The following is a 14,386-nucleotide window of genomic DNA, read 5'->3' as shown; positions in this document are numbered from 1 at the left end:
AAGATTTCATTAAACTATGTTTTTCTTTATATGTATGGAAAGAAAAACAGTTAATACGTAGCTGACCCTTGATTGACTTACTGAAAATGAGAAGTTTTGTTAGAACAAAAGGTCTAAGTGGCCTTCTCCGTTTGTTTCCTTTGATAGTCTGTAGTTATTACTCGGTTAAATGCTAAAATGTCTTCCCTGCATGAGGAGGGATGGTATGGCCTAGTTTACGTGCATTCTCACATGTACGCCTGCTGGCTCAGAGTGTGACTTTAAATGTGTATATATCCAGGGACTTCTCTGGCAGTCCAGCGGTTAAAACTCTGCTTCTGCTGCATGGGACGTGGGTTCAAGCCATGGTCTGAAACTAAGATCCTACATGCCGTGTGGCAGAGCCAAAAAACCAAAAACGCCTTGGGCTTGAAAATCTAAATTAAAAAAAAAAAAATGATATCGAGGAATTAAAAACATTTGGGTGGTGCTTGATGATTACGGGAAGATCTCCGTCTCTGAATCTCTGTCGCTTTCTGTGTTTGTCGCTCTGAGTGTGTTTTTCTGTGAGTTTCTGTCTCTCATGCCCTCCCTCCGTCTCCAGCCCAGTCTCTGCTCTTTCTATTCTCTCCATCTTGCCAGCCCCATCTTTCTGTCTCTTCCTTCCTCAGGCTCTTTCCTCGGTACTTTTGTCTCTTCCTCCCCCTGCAAGTGCTGTCCTTCAGATAGTACATTGCTTTGGTAGCTTTCAGTTCTGTAGAGTGCCTGTGTTTTTACGTTATTTTCACTTGCTGCCTCATTTATTTAGGTGGCTATGCACAAATCTACAAATCGCAATCTGAGAATTGATGCAAGAGCTTTAAACTCGCCTCATCTTTGCCGTTCTGCCTCCTCGTTCTGTCCCAGACCTCAATCCCCACACACTCCCGCATCAGAAAGCTGGGAAAGCATATTTGGTTACACAGTGATTTGAAATTAGAGCAATGAAGGAAAAGACTGTGTTGAGATTCTGTTTGATTTGGACCTGTAAGATTTGGACCTGAAAAATAAGCAGTAGTGCTCATATGTAGTGGGTGATAATAACAGCCATATAATCCTTCCAGGAAAGTCCATATTGCTCGGGTAATAAATCTGTAGTCCCAAGAGTCTCTTAAGGTTAATAATTTGTCATCATGGTTATGAAATATGTGAACTTTTATGTAATTTTATAAACAACTGACCACATACTGAAGCTTGGGATGCCTTTTATGTTTGGGGGAATTATTTCTTAAGGGCAGTAGTCATTTTCACTCACTATGCAACAGTTCTGTGCAAGAGGAGCTTTTTCCTCTTAATTGAATTGAATACTACATCAATTCATCTCTTAAAAAAAAAAAGGTGAAAGCTGCCTTTATAGTGATATTTATCCTGCTTCCCTCTACTAAGTGATAAACCTTGGAAAGGGATTTTGCAATGGATCCCAAGGTATTCATTTAGTAAATCATATTTATTTGATACAGGATGTTTAATTAAACTGCCAAGTGGCTCCTTCATTTTGACTATCATTTTGATTTAAACAAACTCTATTCTGGCTGACATATTGCAGAAGAAACCAAACTGAAACCTGTGTTCTCATGGATTCTTCCAGCAGGCAGCTAGATTTTAAGAGTATTTTTAATAAATATTTTGGAAAATACCTTCTTTTAGAAGAGTAAAAATTATCACATAGACACTCAAACTATTATTTAACGTTAATTATATTTCAGATTTGGTTAAAATGCTCTCTGATATTTAGCATTCTTTTCAGGAAATAAGGGTTTATATAAATTGTTTTCTCAGAAATAGACCCTGAATAAAGAATTTCAGATCATTGACATCTGCATTTCCTTCTCTTTTCCTAATTCATTTCATTTGCTCAATAGGATTTTCTCATAGAATTAACTTTTCCCTCTCTGCGTAGTTACATAAGCTTGTTTTTCTAACCATGGAAAATTTTACCCATTTCGGCACTTATTAAAGTGAACTTTTACTTGAAGGGTTTCTGGTTTTAAAGCAAAAGTATGTGACTAGAGGCAGATGACTAATACTTCATCATTTATAGCCAGAGAATTCCTTTATGGTTTTTAAATACCTTTGTGAAGCTAGCTGTTGTGCCTGAAAGCATGCATTTGTGTTGGAAATCTTTTGGTGAACTACTTACTCAGGTCATATACTTCCAAAGCCTTGCTTTTCTTTCCTCAGGATAAATTGCATTATGTGTTACCAATAACAGTGCCACATCATTTCAAAGAAAACTAAATTAAGCTGTGCAAGTCCAGGTTGCTGGAAGCCGGATGACATAGGGTGGCCAGTGTCTCGGTTACCATACCAAGGGTATATCTGTTTAATCACCAAGGACCGCTCAGTCCGCCAGTGTCCTGTCATAGCTGCCCCGCACCGCCAAGCAATCTTGTGGATTTTTTTCCTGATACCATTTTGTTCAATCATGTAATGACCTAGTAATATTATGGCCAATAATATTTGCCGTGGGGGAAATGAGCATTAACTCCTTGGCCTGATTGTCTTTAGGGGACCAGATGGTGCTTTCTCCCCGCAGGAAGACAGACTGGAGGAACGTGGTTGTTACAGAGTGCCATCTGATTTGAACAACTTTGAGGAAGCCTGGTTCTCATCGCTTTCAGTCCTCTCCAGATGCTGTTTGAGTCCAGACAATTTCCCAGTTTTCTGTCGTTCCAGAATCATCTTCTGGAATAATTACTTCTTTTGTTTTGGTAGCAATATAGATTTAGTTTTTTGTGAATCATTAAGGCATTTAAAATCATCTTTACCCTCTTTTATTTCTGGTCTCTTTCAGGTTGTTTGAAGGACGTTCATCAAGGAAACCAGAGAAGCTTAAAACGCTCTTCTGCTACTTTAGAAGAGTCACAGAGAAAAGTACATCCCTTTCATTCTTGTAATTTTTATCACTGATGGGGACAGTTCAGGCAGGTCAAAAACTTCGTGTTCAAAGTACACTTTCCTGCCCAAACCACATTAAAACTAGTAATGCAATATTATAACCTAAATTTTATGCATATGTTGTGTGTATACGTAAATGTGTACTGTAAACGTGTGGGTTTTATATACTCACAAATTAGACCAGCATAACATAAGGTAATGGATGTTCATGAATTAGTACTTTCAAAAGAAAGTATATTGACTGGGAGATACATTTTGGGTATTCTTTATTTAAAGAAACATTGACTGGTATAATTAGTTTATTTGCAGAGGCTACCAGTTCATTGTCTTCCTGCACCCCTCTCGTTGGTGCTCCTTTATGCCCTTATAAGGTTCTTGTGAAACAGTGTTTGTACTTCGAGTTCATGTCTTGTCTTCCTCTGTAGGCCCCTGAGCATCTTGTTTTCCCAGAGGCTAATCACAGCACTTGAGATAGCAGTGGTAAATGTCTAGCCAACACTGGTAGTGACCAGCTAGTAACAGATTGGCGTTGCCACTCTTATCCTAGGAGCTGGGGTGACCACAGACAAGTTTTTTTTAACATCTCTAAACGGCTGTTTCCTCATCTGTAAAATAAAAGAATAATGATGATTTACTTCATAGGGTAGTTAAGTATTAATGAGAAGTTACATGCTTAATAAATGTCAGCTATTACCGTGGGTACCCTTTCCTGCAAATAATTATAAGTTTGCTATTGTTAAGTAGAGCAGGTTAACTCTGTTCCAGTGAAATGAGTTCTTTTTAGTTCTGGTCTTCCCAGTTGTGTGATTGTCTTAAAGTATCACACACTGAATTATTAATGTCACTGAATAATGTAATAATAATAATATTACTGAATTATTTTAAGGTCATTTTTCTCATATCCTTCCCTTAGTAAGTTATCTCACATCATAGTGTACCTAGGATTGTTTTCCTTTTGAATTTATTGCTGTTGGGCATGGTTCAGATTTGAGGAAAAGAAATCGATGATCAGGATTTTGATATTTTGGGGACAAATTCATAGGCTTCTTTTGATAGTGGGCTATTTATTTCTTAGCTTATCATTTTTAGTTTTGTGCCCTGTACTGAATGAAATAGTAAGGAAAGAAAGTGAAGGTTCACTAGGGCTTATGAGACATAAAACTGAGTTAAAATTTATACTAATTTGTTAGAAAAGTAAGTATATTTTTTGCTATTGTAAATCTAAACAGAATGAATACCATTACTATATCTTAATAATTTGAAGTTTATTTTTCTGTCCCTGAAGTCAAATCATGCATGTCTGCTCTAAAAGCCAACTTGCCTTTCCAAATTTTAGGATTTTAAGTATTTGAGGGAAAAAGCTAAAATTTTGTTTTTTCAGCTAGAAATTTATAAATCATTATAAATATTGGGAATTCGGCTGAAAAAATAAATGATAATTAGACATTTTATTTTCTGACTTTTTCACTGTACATGGTAATTTGGTTCTTTGTAGAAATATGGTATGATATGCTACAGGTTTTTAGGATGTGAAGCTACAGACTTAAGAAGGAAATACTAGGTAGAATAAAAGAGAGGTTTGCAATTTAATAATTACTTTATATATCAAGTTCTGGAGTTCTACTGAATAGAACGTATAGAAACCTATTTAAAGTGCCATATTTCATCAGCTCTAGGACATGATCTATGACAAGAAGTTTCATTATATTGTATACCACTAAGAATGAAAAACACTCAGGCTGACGAAGTTGCAGGAGATCTCTTACAAAGCTGGGACACCAGCGCTCTGTACCTTTAGCCTAAGGATAAGTGAGAGATTACTTTGCCATGCAGAAAGGTGACAGCCAAGAAGCTGCAGGGGTCAGCCTAGGTGGAGAGGGCACCCAAAAAACTCTTCCCCGAGAATACGAACCGTGAGCTTCAAGTCTGGGACCTGAAGTCTTATTACCAGGGTGATCCGTAGAAGCCTACAACAGAAGGTTTAATTCAGACCGATCTCAAGTTGGTGGTGTTCCCAGAAGATGGCAGAAGCAGGTGTTCATCTTCTTTGGAAAAATTCAGCTTTGATACAGACCAGTAGCAGTGGCTAGATACCTTTGACTATGTGAGGTATATTCGTAGTTTCAGAAACTTAATATATGAAAATATGCTTTTTAAAATTGATAAAATGCAGTTCCATCAAGACCAACGTTTTAGGGTTGTCAGTCTATATAATGATAGTGAGGCTCTTGAGACTGAATGATTTTAAACAGCTTTCTGAATTATTTTCAATATAATTTTAGATAAAACTATCTTATAAATGAAGTATTTATACCAAGTGATGACTCATATGTAGTATATTCTGTGAGTTTATTAAGAGAAATATTTGATTAACCAAAATAATCTATTCTGGTATAAAAGATGCCTTTTTATGAAAGAAAGGTAATAGGCATGTTCTCAAGGGGTTTTTTTGGGGGGGTTATTAATATATATCTAAAGAGTCATATTCTTGTGCCTTTTCTCTCGCTTTGTCAGAAATGTTCATTTTTAAAAATTCTCTTGGTCTCTCCTAGTATACATGAGGGCCATTTAATGTTCTTATTTTTCTGCTAAATTACTGAATGATGATACAGACTTTAGTCTCCTATTACTAGAGTCCCTGCTCTAGTGTTTGAATTATGTGACTTGTGGATTTTAACCATGCTAGCCATTTGTCTTAAAGGAACTTAGACATCTAGAGAATATTTTGTAACTCGTGTTAACAAAGTTCTGTTTTCTACTGTAACTACCCCATGTGATTTTTGAGTTGTTGCTGGTTGTGGCTGAGAGCACAGAAGTGTGGAGTCGCCCAGAGGGAGGAGAGGGAGGAGAGGGAGGAGAGGGAGGGAGGAGAGGGAGGAGAGGGAGGAGAGGGAGGGAAGAGAGGGAGGAGAGGGAGGAGAGGGAGGAGAGGGTGGCGGCCTTTCCCTGCGGCTCCAGCACAGTTGTGGCTAACAGCTCCTGGCAGCTCTCTCTCTGCTTAAGAGCATTCTTTTTTTAAACAGAAATGGCCTGGCCTTCTTAGTTTGTTCTTTGATTTGAATCCAACAAATTACTTCTGGCCAGCTGATTTATTTGTTGCTTTTGCCACTAGTTAAAAAAAAAAAAGTAAACCTACCAAAGAAGGATCTTATCCTCTAAAATTTACTGCATTTGATCCTCTCATATCTATTGCTCCTTGAAAACTATGTCATCACTCTTCTGTAACCTCTTAGAATACAGTACTTCTTCCTTCTGGCTAAGACGCCTTGTAAACAGAGCAGCTGCACACCGTCTAAGCCCTGAATTTAGCTGTCACGCCTCAGAGTGCGTGCCGACAATTTTCTTTTTTAATCTTAGACATATTTATTATAAAACGCATAAATGTATTGACATTCACCAGTCCATAGGTTTAGGGTTAAGACTTTTTTTTTAAAAGGACACTACAGATTAAAATTCAGTTTGTCTTTGTTGTATAAACTGTATCCAGTATGCGTCTGCCCCCCAACGGTCTTTTTTTTTAAGTATATGCAGTTTGGAAAACGTAACCAAAAAGCACCAGCACTCACATCCTACCCTTGTGCTGTTATCTGTGTAGTTTTGTGCCTTAGGGAGGGCTTACTATTTTGTAGAAAGAATTCCTACTGTAAGGATATTATTTTAAATCAACCTTCTCTTGTATTCCAACACTAGGCTTAGTATTTCCTGACTAGTTTTATAGCCTTTGTTAGACCCATTCTTTTACTAAATATATAGTCTTTTCAAACTCAAAACTTATTTTGGATATGTTTCTCTTTTATTGCTTTTGTAGAACCCACTGGGTTGGTGACATTTACAAGACAGAGTCTTGAAGATTTTCCAGAGTGGGAAAGGTAATAATAATGTAAATCTCTGTAATCGTAGCATTAGGACTCTTTCACCATGAGAGGATTCAATTTTATAGCCCCTGAAAAGATAGTCTTCCAGCCTCTTGATTGCCCTAGGACCAGGGAGTTTCTTCTTAAAACGATCAGTTGACAGCTCTCATTAGAAAGGTCATGCCTTTTGAATCAGTCTGCAACCCTTTCATTTCTACTCTTTTGCCTTAGTTTTGTCTTCTGAAACAAAGTCCTGTTTAGAATTTAGGAGTTTTCTGTGAAAGACACTAATATTAAGCACCAGTATTTAATATTCCTCCTTACCCTCCATTTTATAGTTAGTGTTGGTATTTTATGGCATTTCTTTCTGGAGGACAAGATTAGTGCATTTTTAAAATTAAAATAAAGTGTAAATTGTACTTATTTAGAATTTGTCTGAGTGACAAAGAATCTTGGAGTTTTGCTGTCCACCTGTGTGTTTGTGTTTGTCGCTCAGTCGTGTCCGACTCTTTACTACCCTATGGACTGTAGCCCACCAGGCTCTCCTCTGTCCATGGAATTCTCCAGGCAGAAATAGTGAAGAGGGTAGCTATTCCCTTCTCCAGGGGATCTTCCTGACCCAGGGAAAGAACCCGAGTCTCCTGCATTGCAGGCAGATCCTTTACCATCCAAAGAATTTACCATCAGAGAATTGGCAATTTTGTAGAAGTTTCTAATTGCCTAGGGTTTTTTTCCTTATATGTGCTAAGGATAATAGTAACCAATGTGAGTTGATTCAGATTTGTAAGTTCTTAGTGCCCCAAAATAGTTCTAACCTGGAACAAATCCCCAGAGCACTTAAAGCAGAATGGGTCTACTTTCTCAGTGCATGTGAGGACATGATCTGACATACTAAAGGCATAGTTTGGATGTGCATTCATGTTAACCAGTGCCTCTTCATTTTCACTTTCTAATGATTTTTATCATAGTTTGTAACTGTTTTGTTTGGAATTAATGATGAAAGGGAATTAGTTATTGTTCAAGGAATTAAGTTGAAAAGGTATATATGCTTAGATGACTTTCCTGTGTTTTCATCCATCAAAGATGTTTATTTGTGAGGTGAAAGAAAAACAGACTTAATTTAGGAGGCTGACTGCATGGCTGAGATGATATTATTATAGCAGAGGGAAGTGGAGAAAAGATTAAGCAGCCAAAAGAAAGACAAAAACAAGAACAAAATTGAGTCAGAAAGGAAGAGCCATGTATAGCATTTTGGAATCATAGCATATTAGAGATAAAAGGGACCCAGGAAGTCATCTGACCCAGCTGCCTACTAAAAACAGTCACCTCTGTAATACCTGTAACAGACAGAGACTAGATAGCCCTGGCAATGGGAAATCCACTGTTGGGCCGCACTCTTCCCGTTGTGGGCTGCTTGTGTTATTATCTGATACTCGAATTCATTGAAAAAGTCTGGCTTCCAGAAATCCCCTACCATGCCAAATCCCATTCCTGGTTCTTCTTTCTGGAGCTACAGTAAATCTAATTTTCTTTCACATTTGACCCTCCTTCATGTATCTTAATGTTTTCTTGATCCACCCCCCACCTCTAACAATGCACATAAGTACATATTAAACTACTCATTTCACATGTAATATGCATTGTAAACCCTTTAAACTCTGCTCTTAACATACCCTAAGCAATTGGCCCTTAAAATATGGTGCCTAGAACTAAAAGTAACAATCTGCTGTGTTATCTGCCCAGAGTAGAGTACAGAAGGTTGCTTTTCTTAGCTCTTTTATTAGTCTCTAATAGGAGTACATGTTTTATTCATGTCGCTTTGGTGTAGGTTTTATAGATCTTTCAGAGGAGTTGTTTTTAACTTAGCTCAGAATCTCTCCTCTGCCTCTTGCGTTTGTTTGGCACTAATGTCAAAGGGCACCTGTTTGTACACCATCTGGGAGTGAAGGGATTGGTGAGCTTGCTGTGTCCATAAGATAATTCTGCCCCTTAAGGAAGATCCAGACAGTCCCCTTAACCTAGATAGGCAGAATTTAACTTGATACTTTTCAAACTTTTTTTTTTTTTTTTTTCATTTCACTGATCTCTTGTTTTAGTTGCTTCATAAGTGAGTTGGAGAATGCAATTAAAATCCATCTCTGAGATTCCACAGAACCAGAAACATGCGTTCACTTGGAGAGAGAGGATGAGGAAGAGATGAGGACTGTTTGGTTTTCCCAAGAGCACAGGGCTAAACGGGTGCCAGGAAGCTAGAGGCTTTTCTGAGTTCCAAACTTCTGGCATTATAGTTAACCCTGTGATTATCAATAAATATCTTACTGCTGCTGCTAAGTCGCTTCAGTCCTGTCCAACTCTGTCCCCGACTCTGACCCCATAGACAGCAGCCCACCAGGCTTCCCCGTCCCTGGGATTCTCCAGGCAAGAACACTGGAGTGGGTTGCCATTTCCTTCTCCGATGCATGAAAGTGAAAAGTGAAAGTGAAGTCGCTCAGTCGTGTCCGACTCTTCGCAACCCCATGGCCTGCAGCCCACCAGGCTCCTCTGTCCATGGGATTCTCCAGGCAAGAGTACTGGAGTGGGGTGCCATTGCCTTCTCCGAAATATCTTAGTAGGCTTAATTAATCACAGAGAACCAGAATAATATTCCTGGGGCAGTGGTGTGAAGAATTTGCTGGGGACAGAAGGGGAAACCTATTAGGAAGTTGAAGGGTGCTTATTAAAAAAAACTAGTTTCTAGCAATTTTGTAATTTTATTGAGAATCACAGAGAATAGTTGACAACAGATGAGATTTCTGGATCATGCTTCTTTACCTTTTCCATAGTATCCTCAGAGATGATCTCCCTTGGAATAAAATAGCTAGGAAAGGAGGATTTCTCCCCCCCTTCCAAAAGGAAACTAAAAAGAATCAAACTTATGGTACTAACTTTCTCCAAGAGATTTGGGAAGTAATTTTTCTAAACGTATAGTTGACCTTAGGCTTTCTGGATTCAGATCTTTGTTGCTTCATTTACTAGTATTAGGTTACTTAAATGCTTATTGCACTTTTGTTTCCTCATCTGTAGAAGGGAGATAGTAATAGGTATGTTGTGAAGATTAAATGAGTACAGATGAAGCTTTTAGAACTACACAGAATAACCCAGATTGGAGCCTTACTAGAAAGATATTTGGACTCATTGATACCAGGATGAAAGCAAATCCCAATAAATAAATAGAGCTTCCCAGCTGAATTGTTGTTTTTTTTTAATGTAATTGTTCTAAAAATTTGCAAGTCCCCTCCAAAAAGTTTATGCCATGCTATGAAAGGGGTTTATATCTGTTACATTCTGTTGAATTCTATTATTGTTTATTTATTTTTATTCAGTAAATAATCAGGAGAAAAAAAAATCTTAAGAAAAAATGTCATCATCAACTGCTATTAGTAAAAAGGAATTTTTAATATTAGTTTTATGTGACACAGGAACCTTTATGAGGAAATGAAGACCCAAAGAAACAGATCTATGTATTTTTATGCTAGGTTTGGTGAAGAATAGAGTCATGCAGGAATATGGTGTGTGAAAAAGCATGGGGTGATTGTAGTACACCGCAGGAAGCAGCACGGTCTGCTTAGTAGAATTCTTCTTGGCATTTCTTTGTCTTCAGAGATAAGAATGCTCCTTTCTTCCAGGCATAGGTAGTGTCCCTCACGTGAGAGTTTTATGGCTTGTTTCACACAAGAAGGATGAGAGGGGTAGGAAGTCAGAGTGACCTTTCTGCTTCTGCCATTTTCTCAAACTTCTTCAGCTTAAAATATTCAATATGCCAGGGTGCCAAATTTGGGGGTAGTTTATCTGAACCCTATATACACCTTAGTGACCGTGGTTTATGAAAAGGAAAGAAAATAATTGTGACGTACAGGTACTACGCTTACCTTATCAGTTTCATTAATATAAAAATACCATAGATCAGGATTTCTGTAGGAGTTCTGTAGCATGTCATTAAGACACCTCCCTACACACACACACACACACACACACACACAATTTCCAAACTAGTGAAAATAGAGCCCCTCTGAGCATCGTATGTAATTTGTGGGGTCACTTTTTTCTGTATTTTTCCTTAGGTTGCCAACTCTAGCATAATAATAACATTTCTTAGATCCTAAGTTTTACAAACATTTTGAGAAATTTTTCAACTTTTAAAAAAGGAGAAACTTAAACTGGTACAGCCACTGTGGAAAGCAGTATGGTGGTTTCTCAGAAAACTAAAAATAGAACTACTGTGCACCCAGTAATTCCACTCCTGGGTATATATCCAAAAGAAGCCAAAAGCTCATTTGAAAAGATACATGTACCCTCATGTTCATAGCATGTTCACAGTTGCCAGGATACAGAAACAACCCAGTGTCCATCAGGAAACGACAGGTAAAGAAGTTGTGATACACACATGCACGCACACACAATGGAATACTACTCAGTCATAAAAAAGAATGAAATCTTGCCCTTTGAAGCAGCATGGATGGATTTGGACGGCATTATGTTGAGAAGTGAAATAAGTCAGACAAAGACAAATACTGTATCATATCAGTTATATGTGGAATCTAAAAAATACAATAAATTCCTAGATACAACAAAGAAGAAGCTGTCTCACAGATACAGAGAATAAACTAGTGGTTACCAGTGATGGCAGGTATAGGGTGGGGAGCTGAACATATGAACTGTTGGTTGTTAGATAGGCCCAAGGATGTTACAACATGGGAAATATAGTCAATATTTTTTAATAACTGTAAATAGAAAGTAACCTTTAAAAATTGTATAAATATATTTTTTAAAAAATAAAAGGGGAGAAACTGGTATTTTGTAGGGGCAAACCAGTTTTCAAAACAGTATATGATCCCATTTTAATTTAGATATGTATATTTATATATTGAGTAAGAAAAATTGGGGGAGACTATCCCAGGAATGTGAAGAGAAAGCATCTATTTCTGATTTTGAGATTTGGAATAGTTTCAGTTTTCTTTTCTAGTTAAACTGTATTGTCAGACTTTTCTGTAGTGAAATACTTACCATTAAAAAAATAAGTGAGGAAATATCTTTTTAAATCACAGATGTGAAAAGCTCCTGACTCGATTGCATGTCACTTACGAAGGTACCATAGAAGGAAACGGCCAGGGCATGCTGCAGGTAGGTGATTCCCCGTGGTGCGGCGGGGGGAGGCTCTCCTGTCAGGCTTCTGCCAGCGAAGGAAATTTGAAAAGCTGTGTATTTTCTTCTAAGTTGATTTAATGCAAACAAGCATAATAGCAGAATGGAGAAAACCACCGACCAGATCACCTTGACAGCCGTGGTAATGCTGTTATCCGCGGATGTTCCTTCACTGTATCTTACATGTGCCTCTTTAAAAAGCCTTTGACAGAAAATCCCAAGATCTGGACAACATCAGGCCTCTTGGTTCAGACACAGATTGTAAATTGACAGTGGAGGAAGTTCCCAGGGTATAGTCTTGACAAGCTGTCACCAGACAGTTTTGTTCTTTTTTCTTTAAAGGCTCTTGCTCTGCCCTAAATAATGACCAGCTTGAGATGTTTTTCTGCCACCAAGCCTTGTTTGGGTCTAGGAGGCAGACATCTAAAGCTGATGGATAAGTCCTCTCCCATATGTGATAGTTTCAGGTATGTGAGCCAAACACACTTGCTGTCTCCCTTGCTGACTCTTGATGTCCTGTTTCAGAGCAGGTAATTTTGTCCATCTCTCAATTTTTATTATTCTATGTCACTGCCATTACTTAAAAATATATTTTTGGAAAAAGGAGTTAACAAATAAAACGTTTTGTGTATCTAGCTTTAAATTGTTGTAACGCCTAACCCCAACATGTGCTTTCCTTTTGCTTTATAGTGATCTTTAAAAAAAAAAAAAAATCACTAATCAGAGATGAAATGTTTGTGTTTTATCTTATTTATGAGAGCATTGTAATCCTGATTTTCTTTGAAAGAGACTTGTACACCATTTCATTTATACTAAGAAGAGCTGATTTTTCTTCAGAGCCTTACGTTTATATAGGGTTAGAAGTTAAATAACGCAGTTATTAAATAATGGACAGTTTGTTTGAATGTGGACTATTTTTTTAAATATTTATTATAAAATGACCTGACTGATTTGCATTTGGCTAGTTATTTCATGCATATGCTTTAGGTAGGTGCCTACATTCTTTTTAGAATGACCTTTTATTTAGACATATTTGTATTTAATATTTTCAAAGAGGCAGACTGTATTTTGTTTTAAATCACCTTCATCCAGTGATGAAGATTATAGACTAAAATACTTAGGATAACTGAATTAATTTTTGTCCGGTACTTAAGTTTTTCTAGAATTTGTATTTAATAAGTCCCTTTTCTTCTATATAATAAAGCAATAATTTTGAAATAGGGCTAAAATTTGTTTTGAATGACTCGCTTTTTCCCCCACATTTCCATCTTGACAAGGTTCTTACCTACATTAACATCTTGGATTAACTGGGGGAGGCTTAATACACATGGAATAAACAAGCTACTGCTTGTTAGCACCACAGGAATGCTGACCTTTCCTTACAGTGCAATTCAGCAAGGAGTTATTCAGCAACATTCAAGGCTGAGATTCTCCCCACTTCCTTGGAATGTATTATAGATGAAATGTGAAACCTTGGTGATTAAAAGAATACCATAAAGGTTTCTATTTATTTTTCTCCCTACCAATGCCATGTATCCCCAGGAGATCAGGGAGTATTGTATTGCAGTGCTCCAAAGCTCCTGGTGTAGGGTATAAATTACATTATGCTGAATGGCAACAACAACAAAACCTCTCTAAGGAGTGTTATCATTTCTCTCTTTTCATCAAGTTATAATTCAGAAACTAAGTAAGCTGAACAAGTAGCTTTAAAGTAAAGTGAGTTGGAAAAAGGCTAAAAATAAAGAAGCACTCATGTGCTTGTTTTCATGTACTGGAACAGGTTTCTCACCTGTAATAGAGAGCCGTTAATTAAGAACTTTTTTAAGTAGTAGAAACTTTGATTTTCTAAAAGACTCCTGCTTTCAGAGGTATACTGAGTTTAGTGTATTTGTTTCTGTGCATCCCTTTTAAGTAATAAATGTTGGCCTTTTATTCAAAGAATGAACAATAGCATGCGCATTAACTATATTTCGTTTATCATTTTCAAGTACGATATAGATTGAATAGAGCTTATCTTTTAAATTTAGTTATGCATCTTGTTCCAGTAACAATTAAGTTTAGCTGATCTCAGACCTTCTTTGTTTCTCATTTCTATTCAGAGTATCATGATATTTAGCCAATCTCTCAGTTTTCAAGAGCTGTTCATTTTATTTCTTTGCTGGGTCTCATTTCCCTCCCACTGACCTGTTCGAGGGCCTAGGAGTGCTTGTCTAAACTATTCAGTATTTACCTAACCAGTCTTTCTGCTCTTACTTTTCCAGTTCATTCCTTAAACTCTGGTCTAAATTATCTTCCTAAAACACAGATACAGTTGTTCTTTTTCTTAGAATCTTTCTCAGAATCTTCAGAATTAAGTATAAATTTCTTGGCCCCCAGACCAGCTCATTACCAACTTTAACTCTCCACATACTGTACTTTGCAGATAGGCAAAGGAC

At 37.3% G+C, this 14,386-nt stretch overlaps 1 protein-coding gene across 5 annotated transcripts in view; it reads left to right on the top strand.

Annotated features, from left to right (window-relative positions):
• PARG (poly(ADP-ribose) glycohydrolase) overlaps positions 1 to 14,386 on the top strand; it is a 111,651-nt gene that overhangs the window by 56,959 nt on the left and 40,306 nt on the right. For all 5 annotated transcript variants that reach the window (XM_044942431.2, XM_044942429.2, XM_044942428.2 and 2 more), the window contains 3 exons: positions 2,813 to 2,892; positions 6,725 to 6,785; positions 11,855 to 11,930. In XM_044942431.2, the coding sequence (XP_044798366.2) occupies positions 2,813 to 2,892; positions 6,725 to 6,785; positions 11,855 to 11,930 (217 nt within the window). The remainder of the gene's footprint in view (positions 1 to 2,812; positions 2,893 to 6,724; positions 6,786 to 11,854; positions 11,931 to 14,386) is intronic.

This window comes from Bubalus bubalis, chromosome 4, assembly GCF_019923935.1.
Source record: "Bubalus bubalis isolate 160015118507 breed Murrah chromosome 4, NDDB_SH_1, whole genome shotgun sequence".
Lineage (NCBI taxonomy): Eukaryota > Metazoa > Chordata > Mammalia > Artiodactyla > Bovidae > Bubalus > Bubalus bubalis.
Note: the sequence above shows the minus strand (reverse complement) of the source record. Positions and strands in the feature narration are given on the sequence as shown.